The following is a 24,707-nucleotide window of genomic DNA, read 5'->3' as shown; positions in this document are numbered from 1 at the left end:
CACGCACGCCTAAACACTCACGTCAAACCAAGGCCGGGCCGCAAATCCTCAGCTGTGCAGCGGGAGCGAAATCCCCGGAGTGTCTCTGTGATGGTCCCCGGGTTAAAGCTCCAGGAGCCGGCCAGTCCCGCAGCAGCTCCCGGGCTGAGGCTCCGCGCTCCTGGAGCTTTTTTCTCTTTATGTCAGAGTTTGAGACTCGGATAACGAGTGGCGGTAGAAGGGGAAGACACAAGCCTTTCTGCTTCTTTTCTTTTCTTTTTTTATATGCACAAAACTGCTTTTTGTTCCCCCCTTTTTTTCATTTAAGGGGGAAGGGGGTGCTCGTTTTGATCACATGATTACAATTCACCTGAGATAAAACAAAGGGCGCAAAGAAAGGAGGGGAGAGGAGGACTGAAAGAGGCTGAGAATCAGACAGAGAGATGCACTCATGGTTAGGATTCCCTTATCACAGTCAACATTCATGGATAATGAAAAAAGCGGTGATTTTTGGATTGGGGGCCAGTGGGTCGCATGGCGGGGATACAAGGGGTCATTGTTGTGAGGAACAGCGCTGGTGTTTGTATCCGTGCAGCCCATAATGTCCCCTCTCCTCCTCGATGTGCAGCTCCTACCAGGACTGCTCGGCTTAAACGCTCATGATGTAATTATCAAACTCACACATGGATCTGGGACGCACCGTCGATTTAAGGGCCTTTATGATTACAGTCTGTGATGTGCAGGTGAATATAACGAATACACCAATGCAAAACTCAGTCTAAAAAGTGTCCAGCCCATTTAAATGTTCATGTTATAGTTTAGGATGTTTTAGATTTCACCCTGAAACACGCTCACTGCATTAAACCTTGGCCTTTAGAGATGCGCCAAAATGTCATTGGTTGTGTTTCTCCACAAAACCTGAACAACATCACAATAATTTGCTCCACTAAAGTTTCATTCTGGACACATGTGTAAACTTCAGCCGAATCAGCCCTTACTCCATAGGGTGCTGTGTGTCCCCTTCTTCTTCTCCCCTCAGCTTTGTTCATTTTTGAATCTGTCAAATATGTTGTGATGAAATGAAAACTGTCTTAAATTATTATTTTTTTAAGTCTTAAAACGTAACGTGAGAATGTTTTTCTCGGATAGTTGCGTAAGACACTCCTGACATTTTGGTGCAGAGGCCTATACATTATATTGGCGGTCTGGGTCTTCATTTTAATTGCCCTATATATCGTTAAGATGCTGCAGAGAAGCTGAATATAAAATGATTAATTTAATTTCAGAAACACACTTCATCAACTTCCTCTCAAGTTCAGTGTCCAGTGTGATTTCTCTGGTGTGAAATCATGACATGACAGCTGCACTCTAAATGTAGCTGGTAATGAAACCATATCATACCATATCATAATCATAATCCAAGGCTATAAGAGTATAGGTTCAAGTCTGGTGCGTAAAAGTTCATGCGCACAATTTACGCACACAGACTCATTTGAAATAAACAACAACAAAAAAAGTACCCAAAATTTCTTTCCGTCGTTTTCCCTTTTTTTACAGAGAGAGAGAGAGAGAGAGAGAGACAGAGAGAGAGAGGGAGAGAGAGAGAGAGAGAGAGAGAGAGAGAGAGAGAGAGAGAGAGAGAGAGAGAGAGAGAGAGAGTAACCAATGAGAAGTCTCCGACCCTGCATTGGCGCTGCTCCTTTAAGGCTCGTCCTCCTCAGTGCCTTTTTGTTTTTTTCTCCGGGCCTCATACAAGGAGCTCTTTAAGCCCCGGCACCGTCACACAGAGCAGGCATTCATACCCGGGGCAGCGTGAGCGAGGGGGCTGGGGAGCGAGCGTCACTTTGGAAACTCGGGAACTCACGGATTCTCGTGCTAAACCGGCGACCTCCTTTCTCATTACTGAAGTAAGGCGCTTAGCATTTCCATCTCTTTGCTGTGCTGTTGCTGTGGCTGCTCTCACTCTGTTGGAGTCAGAGATAAAGCCCCAACTCAGAATCAGAAACCAGTTCACCTCCACTATTAATTAACACCGCCGTGATCTGTATTTAACTTTTAGGAGGTGTGAGCTGTAGTTCTCTGATTTGTTCATTCTGAAACTTCACTGTTACATTTTGGGGTTTTTCAACCACCCAGGTCTCTGTTGTACTAAACCTTTAATTGGTTATAAATCAGATGCTAATGGCGAAGGTGGTTTTATTTTAAATTGGTTTAATTTTAACAAGATTTGGTTTTATTTTCATGTATCATTTATTATCATTTGTTTTCTCATTTTATTTCCTCCTTTCCTTATAAATCAGTACAGACGATGTTTTCTGTTTGACTGACAGGGGAGACAGCATCATACTGGGAAACTTAACCAAGAGTGTTTCTTTTAGAAATGTACAACTCAAAGACAAAGACGAGCTTTTGTAAAACTGACTGGCAACAACAACAAAAAACTTTCAAACAAGCAAATTAAGGCCAACTTATTGGCAAGTCGAGCGGTGTTAATGACTTCACACAGCCGAAATTCATCCCGCACAGTAAATGCGCTCAGTATAATGTAAATGAAAAACAAATATGGTTTGAATAGAAACAGATGAATCAGTGACAGGCGCGTCGACAGGATAGACGAATCCTTTTTTACTGGGTTGTTTGTTTCGCATCTGTTTGTTAAAGAAATAACACACTTCATAATGAACATGTTCAGTGACGAAAGGAAATTATCACCAGTCAGTCAGGTGATTCCCGATCAGTACTTAACAGTGCGAGCACAGTCAACACGTGCGCAAAGGAGGCATTTTTTAGTGCCTTGCGCGCAATGTGCCACCTGCGCATCGTGTGCGTCTCTGTGGCACTGGCGACACGGTGACTGTCCGTGGAGTGGCCGCTCAGACCAGGTGGCAAACGGACATCATCATTCATCATTAATGCGCCTCGGACAGATGGTGTCGCTTTGAAGACACAGATACAGGCTGGGAGAGAATGGAGAAACCTCCCGACACCCACTGTGGCCCCCGGTAGCCTAGGAGCCACACCCTATCTGTCACTGAACTCTGCAATAAATCCAATCTGAAAATGATAGTCCTTTATAATGCATGGATACATTCATGGTCAGATATAAATTTAGATGTTTAAATGGCAGGGAACCAAAAAAAATAAAGGTGCACTAACCTGAGGGTTAAGTGACTATTCTACCACTTAACCTGCACAACAAAACACCGACTCTTTACCTGACAGCCTATTTCACGTAATGTCACAGGACGTAGGCGAGATCCCTAATTTTCCTGCAACTTGACACCGAGGTTAAAAAAGAAAAAGAAAAACACCAAACCAGTGCCACTGGTTCACAGGAAGTTCGCTGATTTAGGACGTGAAGTTGGAGGCTGGGTGTTGATTTAATGGACAAAACAAGGACACATTTCACTCCCGCCGATAGACCTGCCCCTGTTTTAACAACCAGACTGTGTCTAATTCACACACGCGTACTGACACACGCACGTACACGAGGTTTATATTTCCAGCGCCATGGCTATGTTTATCCAAGGAGCGCAGAGTATAAATCCAGGGTCTGTGCTGCTGCGGCCTCCGATCATTACAACACCTTCTCTCCGGGGAGCTTGGAATAACTGCAAAACCTTTAACAGCAGCTTTTTTTTTTCAGGAGCAGGATATATAGTCTACTTACACTCACTCACATTAAAGTAAGTGAACTCACGCAGACACAGAATAAAACACTTTCAGAAGTGGACTCTGACTTTTGATAGGTTTCTGTAGCATTATGACAAATCTTGACCTGAAATGAATTAATACCAGAAGCTTAATGGGACTATCTCAATTTATGGTAGCTATGGAGTTCTATATTGTTTTGTAAATAACTCCATTAGGACAATTAAAATAAATCACTTTAGCCTCTACACAGATGCGTAAAAGAAGTGTTTATGGGTGAAACTATCTGAGGAAGGACGATGATCCATTCAGGCTTTTAGATGGATAGAGAAACTCAAAATCACACCCTGTCCTGCCTCGGTGTCTTAACCTGGATAACAAAAAGAAGACACTAACCAGATTACAACACCTCCTCAGTGGTCGGTCCACAGCTGTCGGTGCAGATTTGGTTTGGACTGTCAGAACTGACTTGGTCCCTCTGCTGTTTCAGGTCTCTGCTGGTGGATTTCAATCGGACGCGGGGGAGAGAGAGAGAGAGAGAGAGTGAAGGGGGAGAAGTGCGACGTGGTGAGTTTGGCGCAGACCTTTGTGCATTAGCAGGTAAACTGGGGTCCAAGGTGCGCACTGAGCCGCCTATGATACCAGCAACACGGATGGAAAGAACTTTAATGTGGAACCCTCATAGAGTTTTGCAGCGGAGGCTGAGAGTAGAGACAGACTGGCAGTTTATATTATAACTTCGAGGAAATCAGAGGGACAGATCAGTCAGCAGACAGCCGCCCTCCGTGTGCCACTGTAGGACAAATCATCACAAGGATCCGTCAGGTAGAGTAGAACTTTTTTAGGAACAGACCGTGCGTCCTCTGCGCTCCTGGAGGCGTGTGTGAGAGTAGGAAGATGTCCAGAGAGGAGCAGAGTTTATCGGAGGTTGAGCTTAGTCCCGGGATGTCGGACGACAGCCGCTCCATGTCTCCCGGTCACTCCTCCGGTGCGACCGGCGGCGGAGACTCGCCTCTCCCCGGGCAGCAGCCGCCGCAGCTGGCGGGGCTGGACGCCGTGTCGGCGGGGCTCTCCTCCGGCAGATCCGACGATGAGCCTGAGGACGACCGCTTCCCCGCAGGAATCCGCGAGGCGGTGAGCCAGGTGCTCAACTGCTACGACTGGACCCTCGTGCCCATGCCCGTGCGCGTGAACAGCGGAGGCAAGAACAAGCCGCACGTGAAGAGGCCCATGAACGCCTTCATGGTGTGGGCGCAGGCGGCGCGGAGGAAACTGGCCGATCAACACCCGCACCTGCACAACGCGGAGCTCAGCAAGACCCTGGGGAAGCTGTGGAGGTGAGGAGGCCGCCGACAGTCCACCTACTGTCAGCTACTGTAATGTTGTGATGATGATGATGATGATTGCTCAGGAATGCACACATCAGGCGTGTAGGCAAGGCAAGGCAATTTTATCTGTAGGCTATAGCCCGTTTTTACAGTTTGTCTCAAAGGGCTTTACACAGCATCATAACAACATCCCCTGCCCTTAGACCCTCACATCGATTTAGGAAAAACTCCCAAGAAAACAGACCTTTTAACAGGCAGACGTTGGAGGGTGTAGGGGGCAGAGGCTCTAAAAAATATTTTTTTTAAAAAGGAAAATAAATGTAAAGGCAGGTAAATGTTCAAGCTAAATCTTTGGTTTTCAGGAAGATCAGTGCTCTGTTGGGATCAGAGATTATTTCAGGATGGGCTTTAGGGGAAATAGCTCCAGATTAGCACATGGCAAATGTCAATTTTAAGAATGGATGCAGCCTGCCTATAGTGAACACACCTACTGCCCACCAGTGACAACAACATAGAGTTTAGGCTGTGGATGGCACCAATGTGAGCTCAACCAGCTGATGTATTCCCATCATTTCACATTCCACTCAATTCACACTCTAATTTTTACAGCTGCAGGTATCTGTGCACATGCAGTACTTATCCCTCTGTTTCATCTTTTGCCAGATATAATAGTGACCATCATCCTCTCATGAAAACTTTCCCAGCTCTGATCCCATGCCTGCAAAATGTAGGCTACATGTTGTAAATCAGTTGTAGGCTATAACGTTTATGAGAACAGGCCACACTGTCTCATGTCCCACTTTTGGTCACAGCTCAGCGGATAGAACCACTATCTGTGTGTCTGCTGTGAGTGTGTCATGGTCACATGTTCCCCAGATCAGGCTAATTTCATACACTGTTTAATTCTTGGCCGTGTAGCTGGAACAACTGGCTCCCGAGGGAATAACAGGGCGTTTCCAGGGCCATTCAGCTAATGCTGAAAGTTCAGCCTTCAACTCTTGGCTCGTTTAACACATCAGAAGATGTTTTTCATACATTTAAAAATGACCTAGCTACCTTAGTCAGTAAATCTCTTTGTTTATATTATGCAACAGAAAGTGTTTTGTAATCTCTAATATTTCTGACTTAACTGAACAGCAAGTTTCAAGTTGCGTCTGTTTTTCAGGATCCCCCCTTCTTTGCTGCTTTTCCTACCCACTATTTGCTAACAAGAAAGGTCAAGAAGGTTAAATTTGTTAACCTTGTGGGGAAGGAACATTAATTAGATTAGAAGACCTAACCTTGGGCTCGGGCATGATTGGCTAATTAGCCCAGAAACATGACGAGCAAGGAGGCTGAGGAAGGTCAGGGTTTTCTCATGCCATTCCTGCCAGTGGCAGTAATAAGCAGCTCAGTTCCATGTTTGCAGACAGGATGCTCCTATGGCCTGAATGATTTCATTACTGTCCAGCAGTCAAATGCCCCTGGCAGGACAGGTCTGATGTTACATGCAGCTGCGCAGATGCAGAGAATGAATAAACTACCTGGGAGAAAAGTTTACAATAAAATGCACTGAAAACTGACCAAACAGGCATGAGATGAAATCAATGATCTAGATGAGGCATGTCCAAACTATTCCTCAAAGGGCCGCGTGGCTGCTGGTTTTTGTTCCAACCAACCAAGAGCACACAGTTTGACCAATCAGTTGTTGGATCGGTTGATTACATGAGTCAAGTCTGGTCTGCTGCTGCTTGGTTGGAACAAAAACCTGCAGCCACACCGGTGCTTCGTGGAATAGTTTGGACATGCCTTATCTCGATCGTTGACATCCTCAAGTATTCACGTTATTGTTAACGCACACTCTGAACGTTCTCACATGTCACATTTCCTTATATTATCAAATGAAAAGTTGAATTTCTAAGCACCTGACATTAACTTGTAGCACTCTGTAAAACGTTTTACCGAACTGAAACTCAACCAGACTACCTGCGCATTTCTTTTCTCCAAGACTTCTCAATGAGAGCGACAAGCGTCCCTTCATCGAGGAAGCAGAGCGGCTGAGGAAGCAGCACAAGAAGGACTACCCTGACTACAAATACCAGCCACGACGACGCAAGAATGGGAAGCCTGGCTCGGGGTCAGGGAGTGAGGCCGACGGCCATTCAGAGGGTGAGGTCAGCCAACCCCTCTACAAGGGCCTCCACCTGGACGTGGCCCACAGTCGAACCAGGTCCCCTCTGGCAGACGGGCACCACCCTCATGCTGCAGGTGGGCTGCAGACTCCCATCCACTACCCTACTGACCCCTCCACCCCCCACCACCCCACCCCTCCAACCTCTGTTTTTAGATTAGTCTGGAGTCAGCTGGAGAGCTGGTGCACAGACCTCAGGGTTGGTTTGAATCTGCTCTAACTACATGTTTTCATGTGTCTCTACAGGTCAGAGCCACAGTCCTCCCACACCTCCCACCACTCCCAAGACAGAGCCTCAGTCTGGGAAGGCAGGGGATGGGAAGAGGGAGGGTGCTGGGATTGGGGGCTCCCGTGGCACAATGGGAGCAGAGGGGGGCTCAGGTGCTCCAGGATCTGGGAAACCTCACATCGACTTTGGTAATGTGGACATTGGTGAGATGAGCCACGAGGTGATGGCCAACATGGAGGCGTTTGATGTCAACGAGTTTGACCAGTACCTTCCCCCAAATGGGCACCCGGGGGTTGGGCAGGGAGCAGGGGCAGGTGTAGCTGCAGCGGCTTCCTCGGCCTCGCCGTACACCTATGGCATCTCGTCAGCTCTGGCAGCGGCCAGCGGACACTCAGCTGCCTGGCTCTCAAAGCAGCAGCAGCAGCCGCAGCAACACCACGGTTCCTCTCTGGGCTCGGACCCATCCAAGGCCCAGATCAAGAGCGAGGCCGGAGGCGCTGCCGGGGGTCACTTCGCTGAGGCCGTCTCGGTGGGTTCCCATGTCACGTACACGCCCCTCAGCCTTCCTCACTACAGCTCTGCCTTCCCCTCTCTGGCCTCCAGGGCTCAGTTTGCAGAGTATGCGGACCACCAGGCCTCAGGGTCGTACTATGCCCACTCCGGCCAGGCCTCAGGGTTGTACTCGGCCTTCTCTTACATGGGTCCCTCCCAGAGACCCCTGTACACCCCCATCACTGACCCGGCCAGTGTGCCGCAGTCACACAGCCCCACGCACTGGGAACAGCCTGTCTACACAACGCTGTCACGGCCATGACAGACAACAAGACCTCAAGGTACTGGTGCAGGTTCGGCCCCCATGTCAGACCCAAGGAGCAGCAGCAGCAGCAGTGCTGGTGGCATCAGAAGTCAAAGTGGTCTGGGCCCGGGGGATTGGGCACGCACCAGGGGAGGAGGAGGAGGCTGGGGAGGCAGGATGGGAGAAACCCTGCCCTGCCCTCACCCAGCAGGAGCAGAGATGCTGTCACAGCCCAAGGACAAGCTTGAAAAGTGGTGCTTTTGAGGCGTGGTTGATCATTTGGGCCGCACAGTGTAGCAGTCAGAGAGTGTGTCAGCCACCACCACACAAGTCAGGCTCAGATCTTTCACAGCACAACATCGTCAGCAGAGGTCAGAGGTGGAGAAGCACCACATCCCCATCGGTTTAGTTCCTAGTCCACATCCCAGAGGGGAACAGAGGGGGTCAGCAGCGACAGGAACCATGACAGTGAGAATCAACATCTAGATCTGGGATATAAAACCTTGATGTATCACAAAGGTTGTGACTGAGAGGGAGACAGATTCAGTCTCTATGAAATGTTTTTTTTGTGTGTGTTTGTGTGTGTGCCAGAAGGACGGAGTGCCAAACCATTTGGCTGTGGCCCATTTATTTCTCAGGCAAGAATGAGCTTTTATCAGACAGATGTTAGTCTTGTATTGCTTCTGGAAATCAATACAACAAACACTGATGACATTCTGTTGGTTTCTGAGGCACATTTGTCCCTTATTTAATTCAAATGCTGCGTTCACTTCAAATGCCTTTTGTACACACCGTGAACATGCATGGAAGAGAAATGCCATAAAAGCGTGTTGAGTTTTGTTGAGTGAAATGTGTATCAAGTCAAAAAGAAAAAGAAAAAGATGGCTGACAATTATCAGGATAGTTTATAAATTGTACTTGAAATTAGAAAATGTATACGGATGGATACAGATATGAAATATTTGTAAAATGACCAAAGTTTTGAGACCAAAACTTTACACATAGAGAAGAAACTGATTTTACAGACGTTTCTCCCAACGTGACACTCAAAACTACCTTATGTTATAGCTAGTCTTCTCTTAGCTGTCCAGTTTTTTTTTTTTTTAATCAATGTGACATTTCTTAAAAATGTGTTGTTGTCAAACCTTACTGTTGAGTTTTCTTTTCATAAAGGCACTGATGAGTGTGATGATTTTAGTTCGTATTCGACGTATTCATGTAGAACATTCATGATAAAAGACAAATCTATTTATACTTGGATCATTTGTTTTCATTGACAATGTGTTATAGAGTTATAGAAGCTCTTGCATCTTTTTTTTTTTTTTTTGTACAACTGACTGTATTAACGTTGTCATTATGCTATTTGCCATTATTATCTCCACTGAAAGTGTGCACCACTGCCTTTTCCTTTTCCCTTGTGTGTTGTTTAAAAAGTGTGTTTATAGAACAGTATTCAGTGTGAAATGTCACATTTTTATTGTGGTTGTGCATCTTTTTTTTTCTTTTCTTTTTTAAAAAACGAAACAATTTTAAGACAGATTCGGTGCGGGTGATGCCAACGCTGACAAACAGTTGCCAGAGATTGAGCTATAACACAACCTAATATTAAATATAAAATGTGCCTTCTAATAATAATACCTGTTACTAACACATAGAACAAGCGACAAGCTGTATTTTGTTAAATCCTGTTTGTGTCTTTCCCAATTTTTTAAAACTATTTATCTGTTTTTTCCTCATCTTTCTCTCTCCTGTGTTTCCACGTTTTGTTTCTATAACGATGCTCCTGAACAGACTGTATTATCGCTGAAATATCCTTATCACACTACTAGACACAGATCTGAACCATATGCATGCAGCACTGCTTGTTTTAATTCACGCCCCATGTTTTCGCCTAATGCCCATTTTTTATGTAAGTATTTACCTCCTGCACAAGAGGCAGAGTTCATTTCACATCCTCACTGCGCTGCGTCATGTTTATGTGAATTTTACCTTTCTTATTTATATTTGTTTTATGTTGTGTGCGCTGTTCTTCATACCTCTCCATCTTGAAGAAACCTTTCTGACTGTTACTGCCATTTTAGTATTTAATCTTTCCAGCTGCCAGCACAGAAAAAGCAACACAACTTCTAAATAACAGCGGGAGCGAAAGCCTGAACATGTGATGATGACTAATGATCTTTTACTCTCACTTGAAATAAAGCTGTTATTCTCGCTTCAATACAAGTCTGCCTCTTGAAAACTTTTCACAACGGAACAAATAATGGAAATAAAACATCTCAATGTGAATAATAACTACATTATTAGTGTAACAATAAACAATAAGCTGAATGTCCTAATTAAAACTAATTGTCCCCAATTATAGAAATGTTCCCATTGTTATGAAAGTGACACATACTCATCTTCTCATTACTAATTACACAGAACAACAGGAGCACATGCCTTCGTGGCATCTAACGGCTCAGGCCCTGTTCACATTCTCAACATAATCTGTTCAGCTAACGGATAATTCACTTTAGCCGGCTGCGAGGCGGCTCACAGCTCCAGCAGTCCACCACTGACCATTAGTAGAGGTGAGCTGGACATGAACGATGGTGCCTCACAAGTGCGACCACTGAGTAAAACTGTGGCGATGTTGTGTTACGTTACAATAGTAGCACAAGTGTCATCAGATCCACATTCACATACTGTGGTACCAAGTTGATTACTGCAGCTGAAAGTTAAACTAATCCAGTCTGAGAGGAGGGCTGTGTATGCCTATATGCATATCTCAGGTTTGTTATAGTCCACATTTATGTGTGCATGTGTGTGTGCGTGTTTGTGTATTGCAGGTTAAGCCTGACTCCTAATTCCCCCTCTTTAATCGGCTGTGTGATACTTTGCAGAGACAAAGAGGGCCATTGAAATGGGAGCCGGGGGGGAGGGAGGGAAACAGGGCAATGAGGGAGCCTTACCCATAACTGCCTGGCCTGTAGCTTCACCAGGATACAAAGGGACTCTCATACACTCGCTGCACATAGACCCTGCAGCCCCCACTACCCACCCCTCCACCCCCCTCAATGTATCCCCCCACACTCAACCCATCCACTGAGGAAAAAAAAAAGAGGAAAAAACCTCCTCTCCGTTTGGAGCTGTGATGGGATTAAACCTTCAAAATATGAACAAGAGAGTAGACGTGAGAGGAGTTATATATGTTTGAGTTAAAGCAGAAGTAAGTGATATATTTGTGTTAATATAAGTCTTAAATAGTTATATCTTCCGACAGCAATCACTTACATAGAGTGTTTGGTCTGAATCACGGGTCTGTCAGTCACTCTGCTCTGCTCTGAGCCGAGGAGAAAACATTTATCGTATCCTACAGTTCTTATCCAATGAGGAGAGAGAACGGCATGCAGGGCTGTGTGTGCAGCCAAGGAACGCCGTGAATGTGGCGACGTAGGGACGAGGACTGTTATGGTGCGTTCAAGGAAACTCGTATTTTTCCGACCGTGAAGTTGTATCAGTTCGATCTGGTACGAGTTCACCGGTCGGAAGTTACGAGTGGCCGTTATAGTGACTTTCACCGGTAAAACAGGTCGGAAAAACACGAGTGGGTTGCCTGGAACGCTACAAAGTCGTAAGTTGTGACTTGAAGCTGTAATTTACGATTTCAAAAGCCTGCCTGGAACGCAGCATTAGCGAAAACGACCGGACCACTTACTTCTGCTTTAAACTTTAGAAACTGCCATAGCAGCTGTCAGCCAGGAGCCACAAAACTCATACAGAAACATTTTGCTGCACTGTAAAATCTGGCAATTTAACTGAAGTTATAAAAAGCTAGAGGACTAAATGCCTAGAAAATGTTTATTAAATATGTCCGACAACAATTTTGCTTACATGTAAAGTTCACTTCAACTTTAGCTGTGTGGGCTTCATTTGTGAAGTTTTTCCAACTTAAACGAGACAAGGAAAATAAATGTCTTCTTTCTAAATGTGATAGAGTTCATGTGATAACAGACAATTGTGTTTGATGAGAAACTCTGCAGTAAAATGTATTTTATTGTACTATAAGAGTTATTATTGTCCTCTTGTAGCTCGGGTGGTTATTAACCTTACAAAGACGCAATTACTGTAGATCGCTCAGAATTCAAATGTAAAGCAGACACAGAACTACAGCTACAGAGCTGAGTTACACAAAGGATCTAAAAATACAAGATCTACAGAATTCATTTAAGACTCCATCACACACACAATTCAGTGTGCAACGGAAATCCCATTTAAATCCAGTAAACCAATGTGAATATGACATGGTTGTGCTGAGATTTAAAAACAAATGCTGTTAATGGGCTCAACAGGTGAAAGAGAACAAGCGCCTAAAAAGACAGATGATGATCCAGCGGTAGTTGCATGAGGACCAGGATCACTGTCCCTGAACTGGATGGAGGTGAGAGCCATGGGGAGACAATGTGAGTCACAATGACAGCACAGAGGAACCAATGAAGACAGATGAGACTAAAGGACGAGCAAACTAAGGAAAAGCAGAGAGGAAAGAGCTAAACAAAAGTCAGAAGATATGAGTCATAGTCTCTGCTGGGGAGAGGGCGACCTGATGGTGGCCTCACTGCTGCTGCTGCTGCTGAGCGTCACATGTGTTGCCCCCTCCGCTCCGTGACAGGAGCGCAGCGTCACCCTCACGGATGAGGGCAGTTTTTCAGAAATCAAAATCACGACTGTGTGACTGCTACACACAGTAACAGACTAGACTGGCTTCTTGCTACTACTGGTGTTTTTCACATTTGCGAGGTGTGTAAATGCCTTTTTAGAGTTTTATTTTCACCACAGGAAAAACATGCTACTTCAGCTTGCTGTTTTGTTACCTGATGTCTTCAGGTATCGTATGCAATCTCAAACACACTGGATGTATAATCCACCCATCCGTCCACTAGAGACTGCAGCATCATCACACAGATTCTTCTACGACAAAGCTGTTAATCCTCCCCTCTCTCTCCCGCCTGCACCGGCCTTCATTCTGCAACAGCCCATTTCTGTGAAACAATAAACCGACTGTTTGGCTGCTTTTTGTGCGTTTTTGTCAAGACTTTCACACTACTTACCAAAAACAGAGGAGAGAAATAAAAGTAACACTTCAATGTTGACTGCTTGACAGATCATCAAGTTCATCTTTTATTTAAGATGTCTACTACTACTAGAGGTTTGTGTTTATCTTGATTATCACTGTTAAACAGGATGGACTGATTTTGGGATGTTCTCAAAATCAATCTACTAAAATAATATGACAATTTGCTTTGACAGATGTACTAGAAATATGCAAGTTTGTATGAAACTAACTCTCAGAAAAAGTAATTTTCAGTGACCTGTGGTGCTGCTGTTGTATCTCACCCAGTCTTCCACAGCTGAAAGGCCCAATCTCCGCTTAAATTATGTTAATATTTCATATCTAAAAATTGCTATAACCTAAGCCAAACACAATAAATATGCATAAACTGCATAAGCTAAGTGCACAGTGGACATACTGACTAACTACTAAATAGTCAGTAAGAAGACTTACATAGAAATGTTATGGAAATACGAGACTGACTTTTTTCCCTCATCAGGCTGTTTGTCAATGGGAGAATTACAATTAATTATAATTAATTACTTTTGAGCCTCTGATTTATTAGTATCACATAATGTAGCGTTAGAGTAACTTTAAATGTGTGTAGTTAGTAGTGAGTGTGAGCTTAAATAACGTGAATGAGACACTGTTATTTATACAAAAGGGTTTATTCTAAACTATAAAACAGTTATTTAACACTAATAACTTCCTCTCTTAATTTCCTCAAACATGAAATGGAATAATAACACAGGATTATTTTGTAAAAAAAAAAAAAAAAAAAAATCACTCATTTGCCTTAAGTTACATTTCCCCCTTGTGGTTGTTTGATATAATGAAGCTGCTAAAACAGGAAGTACTGTAGATACTAACTCTGATTTTCACTTGAGTTTAAATTCCTCATCAGTTCAACCGAAGCATCATCGTCCTGAACACCGTGATGATTCTTACGGTCCTTTGAGTGTTGAGCACAGGTCACGTGTCCAGACTTCATCAGCTCACTAAGTCACTTGACCATTGTGTGTTTTCAGGTGAAGGTATAAGCAGGTGGGCGGTGACAGCATCGGTTTACAGACTCCTCTGGGTTTGTGCAGCTGACTGACCTGGTCGGATGGAGGGTGTGAAACAGCACAAACTCTTCTGTTAGCGCACTGGACAATCTGTTTAATCGGTTATGATGAGCTCGTCACAGCCCCAGTCCTCATAACTCCCGTCAGGAAGGTACCGGCGGATGATGATGGGGATCTTTCTGCTCCTGTTGGAGGCAAACAAAGATGGACAGTAAGTCACTGAGAAGCCCAGAGAAAGACAGCAACCTGCTCTTAAAATAACAATAAACATCAACATCAGATGGAGTTATGGCCCTAAATATATAAAACATAAGAGATCATTCAAACAATAAAAGCCATTACTTACTTGAGCTCTTTCATAGCTATTTGCAACGGGTCTGTTTCTCCCTCCAGCTCCACCATCACTGGAGCACACATCCTGTTGAAAACAAAGTGAGACACGATTAGTTAATGCTTAATTATATGTAATTCACAAAGCTCCTCCGTTATCATAGTTTGTTGATGATGCACTTACGGTATATATCACATATTACACAACAGCTCAGAGTTTAGATACATATACAGACAAACGTTAAAGATGCTCCTCTATGGATTTACTGAACATACGCACAGGAGTCATTTCAAGGAAATTGCAGGTGAACGTGATGATAGGACCACAGCAAACAATTAATTCACTTCATGTGCTACTTTTTACACTTGTGTTTACAATTTCCAAACAGTTGTGGACCAAAGTAAAAGCAGAGGAATGAGTGTTGGTCCTTCACCTCCTGTGACTTATGACCATGACACAGTGAACACAGAGGTCAGAAGTGTAGACGGGTGTGAAGAGAAAGGTCAAAGGTCAGAGACCAGATCTGAACCCAGGACATTGTGTGGACACATCACCCAGAACAGTGTTTCCATTCACTCACGCAATCTGCAGAGCTCGTGTGCCCAGCACTCTGGCCCTCTCGTATTTGGTCATGTATGGTGTTGTGATCCTCTTCTGGTTGGCCTGCTGACCCTCTCCTGCCGGCAGGATCTGCACGTTCTCCTGATCCTCCTGTTCAGAGGTGGCAAAGTAAAAAAAACAAAAAAAAAACAGCGTTTAAAGTTATTGAATTTGGAGCAAATGACATTGTTACGGAGCAACAGTGAAAAACGCTAGCAACAAACAAAATCTAATTCACAGGTGTTCGGTGAAGTCATAAATATTAAGATACAGGGCTCCAGACTATCTTTCTTTTTACTAGGAAAACTGACGTAGCAGCACCCTGACTTACAAGTTTAGGAGCGCAAGTAGACAATTTAGGGGCGTAAATCGACTTGCAGGGGAAATATTAACATTTCCTTTTCATTCATGACCCTCACACACATTGGCCTGACACCTGGAATGACAGATACCGGATTCTTTGAGTCGCCCCTTCTATATTTCACAAGTGTTTAAAAAAAGAGAGACAAATTTACTGGTTGCACATGCCATGCGCAAGTAGAAAATTACTTGTCCTGTCTCCGAAATTTAGGGCAAAATGCCCCCATGCCTGGAGCCCTACTGAAATAGTAGTTTACAATACATAAACTTACATCTTCCGCGTTTTCGAGGTCATCCAATCCCTCGTCCTCCTCGGCATCATCGAAATCTCCATCATCGAAGCTACAAATGTGAGATAAAACACAGTTTAGACAAGGCGCACAGACCCGGGGTCAGTGTGCGGCGCTAACAGGCTAACCACAGCTAGCTGTGACGTCAGCCCGCGTTACGTTTAGTGAATACAATACAAATAACAAAACTCTTCAAACCCGTGTGTCGGTACTCACTTGTCTTCGTTGTCAGACATGGCTTATTTTGAAGCTCGAGTACGTCTCCTGTGGTTTGTTACGGCTTACAGTTTCTCAGTCACACACTTCTTGTTGTCAACATGAGCCCACATGAGCGGTGCCGACTTCCGACTTCCGACTTCCGGGCGCTGTCGGAAAATATTCCGGGTGGGTGAGAGGAACATTTGTGTTTCGTTCCGCTTAATTTGGAAAATATGGTAGAACAGTGATAAAAGTGGCATTCTTTAATTAAACGTAATAAAATACAAAAAATATAACTGTGTTAGATTATAAAATGGGCTAGATGATAGTATTACTTATATAACGTATTCTATATTATATTATGTTTACAAACATGTGGAAAATATGGCAGGATCAGGATGCATTTGGTGATGCAGAGTTTTTTCTTCTTCTTTTAATACAAAGTATAAAACATGGTTAAGCACTATTGTTTTCAGAGACTAATGAAGAAACCAGCTAAAATTTGCTGTCCAGAGACACAGTGTTTGACCTGTTTAGAAACTCAACTCCTAGTTAACTAGCCTACTTGTTTTGAGAGGAGACGTCATCGCAAAGCAAAAATAGGATAAGGATTCTTTTAAAAAAATGTTATGTTGTTCATAATAGACAATGGTTTCCTGAACAGCTGAGCTGTACAGCAACAGCAGCCTATTATTTTGTGGCTGCATTTGACAAAGCTTGTCGGCTGGGTTTCTGTGGTCTGGTCACTGTCATGGAAACATACACAAAGATACATATTTGCAGGAAGTTCAACCCCTGTGGTAAGTATCATCTTATTATTTTGTTTTGCATTTTTTTGTGTGGGAGAAAACTGGAGCGCTTGGAGAAAAAAAATCAGAACTGGCTCTGGCCTCTTCAACAACATGGCTAGAGCCAGTGCTGAATCACTGTGGACAGACAACAAAGTGAACTGTGCCCCTGTCACAAGTTTACTGTCCAAGATGATACTGTACTCATTCCAACAACATGAACGACTTCACAGATGTGATGTCTCCATCCAGATCTCCTTTTCTTCAGTGCAGACCCAGCTGAGTGGTCTGTGATACTGGCCTGCAAAATTTGACAAAGGCGGTATCCGCACTGGGCTGCCCTGACCGGACCACAGACCAGTTTGCGCCTCAGTTCTTCTCCAGGTCACTGAAGACAGTCTTGCTGATCTTCTGTACATCCTGTTGCCTTGTCTTATACAGTGAATCCTTGCAGTGATTGTTTAACCAAATCAACTGGCATCTCAAAAAACAAAAAAGATTAAGTAAAAGTTGGTTAATCCTAAAATACAATTTCAAATTTTCGAAAATTCGTCTCTCAGGGCAAGGCATGAAAGTTTCATGAATAAATATTTATTGCATACTTACATATAACTAACACAAGTATGTAATATGATAAAGAAACATAAATATCAGTTGTATATAGCAGACGTGCAGAGTAGATGAACATGGATGAATATTGAAGAGAAGATGTATTCTGATGGGAATGAAGTATTTGCAGAGATGTGTTTATGAACTAAATAGGTTTTCATTTGATGATCTCCCTCTCTGATCAAATAAACAGTTTTATCATCTAAAATTATTCATGAGTTTACTGCCTATGAGAGTTCTGTATCTGTGTAACATTTCAGTAGCTGTGATAGTAGGTCAGCTCTTTTTGTCCATGGAGTCTCTGCTCAGCATCTTTAAAAGTTTGATGGGCTTGAACTTTCCTTTTGACTTCTTTAGTTCTTTTAGTCCGTCTTTCTTGAACTCTGAGGAGAGACAGAGCGATGCAGTTAAAACACAAGCTACTGCTTTTGAAACAGTCCAGTAATTAAATCTGATATTATCATATAAAATATGAAATATTGAAAAAACACAGGTTATCTTCTCACCTTTGCTCTTTAGTGAAGCTTCCCAAAGTTCATCCTCTTCTCTTTCCCTGAATAGAAAAACAAAGTTACTTTACAACATAAAAATCTATGCATGTGGACTGTGGAGGCACCATGTATTGATTTTTCCCTCGTACCTCTGCCTGTCCTGATCCAGGCTGCTGACAATCTGGTTCCTCTGTTCAATGATGGCGACCAGCTCGTCCATTAGCTCCTGCTCTTGACCTCTATCCTCCTGACTCCAGTCGCTCTCTGAATGTGCAGAAAATAGTCAAACACAAACGAACTAAACCAAAACCTTTCCTTTGCTCTGCATCACATTCATTCAGTCATTCAAGAGACTCTGGGGAGGGAGGCCTCAGACCAGAAGGCAAAATTCACAGAACTGGACCATTTTAACCTCTGATTGGCTCGTTTCATTTGCTGCATCATTAGCATAAGTCATCAATAATGTGGACGTGTAAAGCCCTTTAAACATGTCAGATAGTTGGTCCAACATTGTTCTAATTATAAATCCCCTCTTCAAAGATAAATCATTGTTATTATAGTAAGATATGTACGTTGATTAAAGTGACACAGTACAGTATGATTGATACTGACCAGGTTTATTAAGGAGACATCGCAGCTCATACTCCACATCTGCCTGTCTGTCCTCCAACTTTTTCTGCCTTGTCCTGGGGAAATGCACAAAAAACAAAAATCATGAAACTTCCTGATGCACAGTCGATCTTTCTCAGGAATAAACATAGTGAGAATGAAAAGTAATGACAAAAATGACACATTATCAGAGCAAAAGCCCTGTGTCGTTTACTCACAGATGAACCAGCTCTGTATCTCTGCGCACCAGAACATGTCTCTCATGGATAAGAGAGAACCACTCCATCAGCATTCGCTCCTCATCTTTAGCTGGAATATTTAAAAAAAAAGGATGGACCATGGCAGCAGAAACAGAGAAACCCATACTACTCTGATTACATTCTTGCACACTGAGTGATTCTGTGGCAGGAAATAATTTGATGTACCGTTCTTGCAGCCTCTCAGATTTCTTTCCAGTTCAACTCCTCTTTGTTCCAGTGTCTCCAGATGTTTATTCAGTTCTCCCATCTCTGTCTGCAGGTCCTCTGCAGAAACACATTGGTCTGTCTGCACCTGTCAGCAACACAGATAAATTCATGTGCATCAGTACAATTTATACATAATCCCTAATGACCACACCTCATAACAGCCTCTAAAATAATCAGTGTAGACAAAACTAACTGACTGAATAATACTTCTTTAAAGGGACAACGAGGAGTTTTGGAAAAGCGAAGCGTTTTCACACTACATTTATGAGCCTCCGCGCGCACCGTACATTTCTTTGACCGGCGTAAGACGGACTCATGTTTTCATTCATCAATAATTAAAGTCAGAGGTTCAAAGAGGTTCACATACCGTCGTAGTTCCGACCATAAACGGCGATTCTGCGGCGTTATTCTCATAACTCGCCACGAAGGAAACGCTGGTCGGCTCGACCAGCATTTCCGCCACCACTAATAATAACAAAATAACGATAGAGACAGATCGATATATTTATCGAAAATGGGCCCATTAACACGTGTGGGTAGCGGAGATTCATCCACATTAACGTGAGACTTTTTTATAACCGAATAGAAACTCCTCGTTGTCCCTTTAAGGATATGAATGAGTATAATCATTTATTGTTTGTTAGCTTTTGAAGTTGAAGGCCAGCTATCGTACCTTCCTCTTGATGAGTGGGAAACCATGTCCAGGGGCAGGAGCCCGTTGAGATGGGGTGTCCTGGAAAGTCTTTGACTTGGGTATTCCAGGTTTCCGATCAAAGGGGTTCTCTTTGCAGGCCGGCTAAACACGGAAACACAATTACAGGGTAATTATACTATTTGATTGTTATGTTGAGTTTTCATAAAAGGTACTGAACCAGCTTAACCTGAAACCTGCTGTTTACTTTAGTGTTATTACTTCCATGTAGCCTGTGACTGCAGCTGCAGCAGGACGTCTTCAGACTAGATGTCTATGTTAGTAAGGAGCCATGAACTCTGGTCATACCTTACTTTTGCATGCTGTGCTGGATTCATGTGCCTCTGTTAGATCCACAGGCACTGAGGAACCCTGAGAGTGGTCAGGTGTAATAACTGGCACAGAATGACTCCTGGTTAAAAGGGGACCCTGTGGGGCCCCTGCAGCTGTTTCAGTCACATCTGGTGGTGAGTCACCTGTGTTTCTATTTTCATCCAAAACCTGTGAACCCAGCTGACTTGCGTGTTCAGCTGGTTCGCTGGAAGTCTCCACTGTGTCGCAGCTGCCGTTCTCTGATCGATCAGCGTCCACTGAGGACTGAGTCTGGTCTTGAGATTCAGGTTTCACAGCCTCCTCCTGAGCATCTTCATCCACGTCCTCAAATGGATTTGGAGGGACCACTTTTGGTCGGTACCAGTGGCCCCGCAGGTTGGAGACAGATTTGGATCGAGGAGTGGGTATTGGGGCCGGAGCGGGAGGCAGCTGTGTCCAGGGTCCGGGGTGGACGATGGCCATCCATGGGTGGTTGGTTTTGACTTTAGGACTCCCACTGGTTGGGCTGGTGCTACAAGAAGAGAGACAAGAAGTGGTTTTAAAGGTGACTCCACAAAGGAGGAAGGACTTCTGAGGAAATCAGATATTATTTTTGAAATGAGATGTGAGAGATTAGATGTGTGATTATAAACAATATAAAAGAAAACAAGAAAAGACCGTTTATGCACCTACATGTGAGATGAATGGAGTGGAGATTTACTTTGACTGGATACATTTTCTGCACAAAGAGAGAAAAGCAAGGATCACTCCTCTTGTTTTAAGATATATAAAATAAACATGGGATTGCCATCAATTTACATAGCACTGAGAACAAAATTTGAACTAATGCAGTAAAATATATTATACGTAGTTGCCTTTTACCTGTTGTCTGGGAGGTTTTGATCCTGGGTGCAGGGACAGGGACCACAGACGGGTCTGCCGTTCGCCTGGGGGCTGGAACGGGCTGAGCACTCCCTTCTGTCGACTGCACATGTGGTGAGGAGAGGTCTGGCAGCTGCTGAGCCTCTGTCGCTTCCTTCTCGCCGTCTGCAGGTCCTGCTTTTCCTGCTACTTCCTCCGTCCTGTCTTTAACGCTGGGCAGGGGAGGAGAAGGAAGTCCTGGCGTCTTCGCCATGCTCTCCGGTCCGACAGCTGAGCCGCTGTTTTCTCTGCTCCTCTCATGCAGATCTGTTTCCTCCATCTCTGGAGTTTGACAAACCTGTCCGTCCAGTACCTCTGTTGTCTTAGTGTAACAAGGGACGCTGGTAACAGGCAATCCACCAAGAGATAAATAACCTGCTTGAAACTCACATCTTGGCTGATGAGGTTCAAAAGGAGTACTTTTACTGTCCGTTATGTGGTGAGTGCAGATCAAGGAGCCAGCATCACTTCCCTGTGTGTAAGACTCAGGTAATAGAGTGCTGTGGCACACTTTGCACCTGAAAGACAAAGATGAAATGTGTTACTGTGAAAGCATCTAGAATGTATATTACAGTAACAGAAAAAGGCCTAAACGATGTTTAAATAACTCACAAAAATTATAATGCAAATGCACCAGAAACAAAAAAGTGTTTTTCTCTAGATGTGCAACTGAGTGCAGATAGATTCTCTCAGATAAAGTCATACATGAGCAGGAAGGTCAAGTCACTTGAAACACATTAGATACGCATTCTTATGTGTGAACTGCAGTTTGTCTCCAGGATCCCACCCACCAACAGAGGAAGAAAAAATAAGATCAATAAGCTGCTACCATGTCGACTGCGCTCTTACCTGAAACAGCTGCGATGGCAGATCTTTCCGTCCACCAAATGTCTCTGTATGAGGTGGACAGGCTTGAAACATAGATTACACACCGTTCGTGGTCTTGTGTTGAATGACGGATCTTTATCGCTTTCCAAATGAGTCGCGCTCTGAAAAGAGAAGGGGAACTTTCAGCTGAAACTGTTAATCCAGCAGTTTGAGTTTGAGATGACAAGGCATGTTGACACTGGGATCATATGTGTTAAAATGACTGCGAGTGTTTACCTTTAGGGCTTTAAGACTATCAGGAGATGAGAGCTTGGCAAGATTGTTTAACACAGTTACATGCGGTGACCTCAAACCGGCAGGACCTGCTGCAAAGTCAAGAGAAGTCGTAATAATTTCAATAATATTTTTTCTTCTTTTTTTCTGTCTTTCTCTCTTTTCCTTTAGCTAACAGTGGATGGGAAGGGGAAAGGGTTAATAATGGTTCACAAGAGCAGTTCTTGTTTGTTGTTGTTTTCAACATACATTGTGTAGGACTACAACTGCCAATTTTCTTACAAGATTTATTACATACACTGTATGTGTGAATTATTGTTGTATATGAACAAAAAACCGAATAAAAAGATTTATAATAAAAAAAAGAGAAGTCATAATGTAATGTGAATCACAAGCAGGAACTTAAGGTGCAACTTCAGCTGTAAATGTGCTGTGTTCATTTCAATAGAGGAGGGGGTGTGCAAAGAGCCCAGATACAATCCTATGGACCTTCAACAATCAAAGCTACTTAGTGCACAATAAACCCCTGCTGACTTTCGGCACATGATAAAAATGAATGAAATGAATAAAAGCTTCTGATAAAAAAGGGCTGTGAAACGCCACACACCATGAGACTTCCTGTTGAAGAAGCAGTAGTATTGTGAAAGGTAGGTGATGACGCTCAGACAGTCAGGCACCTTGGTGGAAACCATTTCCTTCGGGTCCAGCAGCGCGGGGATGCCCAGCTTTGTTTCTGCGACCTCAAACGCCTGCAGATCAGAAATCAGAGAAAAACAGAATGCAAGTGGATGCCTGTGGAAATATGTTGGTGTCTTTTTTTTTTTTTTTTAGTAATGACAGCTACCAAACACAGATGGAAGAGACATGCATGCATTGTGGCTTTTATGTGTGAAAGACAGAGTTAAATGACTCACCAGTTTGTTATTTTGATAAACATTATCTTTGCAGAGGGAGCTAAAATCACTGGGGAGAGATGGAGAAAATGGAGATTGATTAAATGAGGATGAAAACACAGTAGCAAACAAAACAAAAAATGTTGCTTATTGATGAATGGGACACAGAGCAAAGTGCAGCTCTTGATCAGATACTGTTAGATTAGATGATAGTCCAACTGCTGATTGCAAAAGGTAAAAACAAACTGACTAATCTCATTTAATAGGACAGGAAAAGGTTAAGGGAGATTAAAGACAGAAGAGCAGATTAGTCCACCACGGTGTACAACAGGTTGTGCTCTGCTGCAGATTAGTATCAAGTCTGGAACAGTCACAGTCAAGTCGACAATCACATCTCAGGGCACAAGACAATGTGTGAAGTGAACACAGCATCAACACCTTTACCTAAGTAAGACAAACAAACAATGCACCTAACTGTCAGTGCCAGCCTGGCTGAGGAGGATGAGTGTGGTACTTACATCAAGTCAGGCCGGTGTTTGTGGATGATGGCGCAAAAGGCAAGTCCATCTCTGAATGAGGTTGACATGTTCTTTACGTCCACGTTGTGATAAGTGGAGCATGTGTCACGGCACCAGTCCCGCAGGTTGTTCGGCGATGCCATGGCTTGTGTGAGATTAGACATTTGGGCTGGGTGAACATGGCAATTTATAAGAGAGATGAGATCAAGGGGTTTTGTGGAGGAGAACACAGGAAACGAGCATCGTACTACCCTTGCATTGCAACCACTTGTTTTTTTTTCTTCAGAAAACCTGCGGCTAAACGTGTGCAGCGGGTAGCAGGGAGGAAGTCGCGTTATTACCCTGTCATGTTGCTTTTCCAGATAATAGAAACCAAGGTACCCGAGCACCTAAAGCGACTTCACAATGCTTCTCTGTCTCCAGCCACAACTTGAGCCCCAGACGGTTTCCCCCTCTCCCACGGCAGCACAGCGTCACCTCTCCCCACAGACCAGCAGCCTCTTAACCGGGGAAACTGTCGTCCAAATCCTCCGCAGGGCTTCGAGGACTTGTTCTGGTCAACTTGTTGGAAATAGTTTGATGATAGTGATAGTTTCAATCAGGTCCCGTTACTTGCGGCTGCTCCGTTGTTGTGCTCCGCGGTCAGTGAAGTGCACAATAGCTGCCGCTGGAGGGAGGCACGGAGCCGCGGCCTCTCTATAATTAGGAGGGGGAGGTTTCTGGTGACAAGCAGACTTGACGAGATGTTTTGTCCTTACTGTGTTACAGATACATGTAATCAAAACCTAAGTGTATCACGGCTTCATTAAAACTGGATATTTGTTTATTTAGTTATTCATTTACCCACAGTCCCAGTTTGATCAAGCAATAGCCCACCTGATGTAAAATATTTTGTCTGTTTATTTGTTTGTTTTGTTTTTTGTGAGCATTTTCATTTTATTTTCAACATCACATTTTTTTTTTAATGTTTGGATACTTCCATCTCATTTCAACTCTCTCATTTCGGGAAGTTTCTTAGGCATAAGTAAAGCTGCCCATGTTTAAAAAGCACTTCCGGTATCAAGTTGAATAAAACAATACTTGACAAATAATAATAGCATTGACGTGTAAAATCTACCCGAGATAAAATAGGCCATGAAATAAATGGCTGTTGCCTTTAATCTTTTATATTATTTATAATACACCAACCTCGCCACGCCAACTAGGTTGCTTACTT

General features: G+C 43.7%; 3 protein-coding genes across 3 annotated transcripts; 1 reads left to right on the top strand and 2 right to left on the bottom strand.

Annotated features, from left to right (window-relative positions):
* Window positions 1–4,527: 4,527 nt before the first annotated feature.
* sox10 (SRY-box transcription factor 10) lies at window positions 4,528–8,207 on the top strand (the record flags this gene model as incomplete). The annotated part of the gene is made up of 3 exons (XM_083977628.1): window positions 4,528–4,967; window positions 6,946–7,205; window positions 7,375–8,207. The coding sequence occupies 3 exons, from the start codon at window positions 4,528–4,530 to the stop codon at window positions 8,169–8,171; spliced, it is 1,497 nt and encodes a 498-aa protein (XP_083833754.1). The 3' UTR covers window positions 8,172–8,207.
* Window positions 8,208–13,902: 5,695 nt separating this feature from the next.
* Window positions 13,903–16,247, bottom strand: polr2f (RNA polymerase II, I and III subunit F). The gene is made up of 5 exons (XM_083977650.1): window positions 16,110–16,247; window positions 15,876–15,945; window positions 15,224–15,354; window positions 14,659–14,730; window positions 13,903–14,497 (listed from the first exon to the last, which is right to left on the bottom strand). Exons 1-5 carry the CDS (start codon window positions 16,127–16,129, stop codon window positions 14,407–14,409), a joined length of 384 nt encoding a protein of 127 aa, XP_083833776.1. The 5' UTR covers window positions 16,130–16,247; the 3' UTR covers window positions 13,903–14,406.
* Window positions 16,248–17,576: 1,329 nt separating this feature from the next.
* LOC310990293 (MICAL-like protein 1) lies at window positions 17,577–24,127 on the bottom strand. The gene is made up of 15 exons (XM_083977619.1): window positions 23,492–24,127; window positions 22,995–23,043; window positions 22,688–22,829; window positions 22,084–22,172; window positions 21,829–21,968; window positions 20,941–21,497; window positions 20,752–20,797; window positions 20,056–20,590; window positions 19,729–19,851; window positions 19,014–19,140; window positions 18,807–18,897; window positions 18,592–18,665; window positions 18,129–18,243; window positions 17,995–18,041; window positions 17,577–17,871 (listed from the first exon to the last, which is right to left on the bottom strand). Exons 1-15 carry the CDS (start codon window positions 23,653–23,655, stop codon window positions 17,765–17,767), a joined length of 2,406 nt encoding a protein of 801 aa, XP_083833745.1. The 5' UTR covers window positions 23,656–24,127; the 3' UTR covers window positions 17,577–17,764.
* Window positions 24,128–24,707: the final 580 nt, after the last annotated feature.

The sequence above is a fragment of the Trachurus trachurus genome (genome assembly GCF_905171665.1).
Source record: "Trachurus trachurus genome assembly, chromosome: 8".
In the NCBI taxonomy this organism is placed as follows: Eukaryota; Metazoa; Chordata; class Actinopteri; order Carangiformes; family Carangidae; genus Trachurus; species Trachurus trachurus.
This window is presented reverse-complemented; position numbering and strand designations above follow the sequence as displayed.

Bases quoted from the DNA above. Each gene is read 5' to 3' on its own strand.
- LOC310990293 (XM_083977619.1), bottom strand. From the start codon at position 23,655: ATGTCTAATCTCACACAAGCCATGGCATCGCCGAACAACCTGCGGGAC. The intron at 18,898-19,013 runs GTACATCAAATT...TAAATATTCCAG, and splicing joins TCTGAGAGGCTGCAAGAACG to CTAAAGATGAGGAGCGAATG. The intron at 18,042-18,128 runs GTACGAGGGAAA...TTTTCTATTCAG, and splicing joins CTGGATCAGGACAGGCAGAG to GGAAAGAGAAGAGGATGAAC.
- polr2f (XM_083977650.1), bottom strand. From the start codon at position 16,129: ATGTCTGACAACGAAGACAA. The intron at 15,355-15,875 runs GTAAGTTTATGT...ACCTCTGAACAG, and splicing joins ACCTCGAAAACGCGGAAGAT to GAGGATCAGGAGAACGTGCA. The intron at 14,498-14,658 runs GTAAGTAATGGC...TGCCTCCAACAG, and splicing joins ATAGCTATGAAAGAGCTCAA to GAGCAGAAAGATCCCCATCA.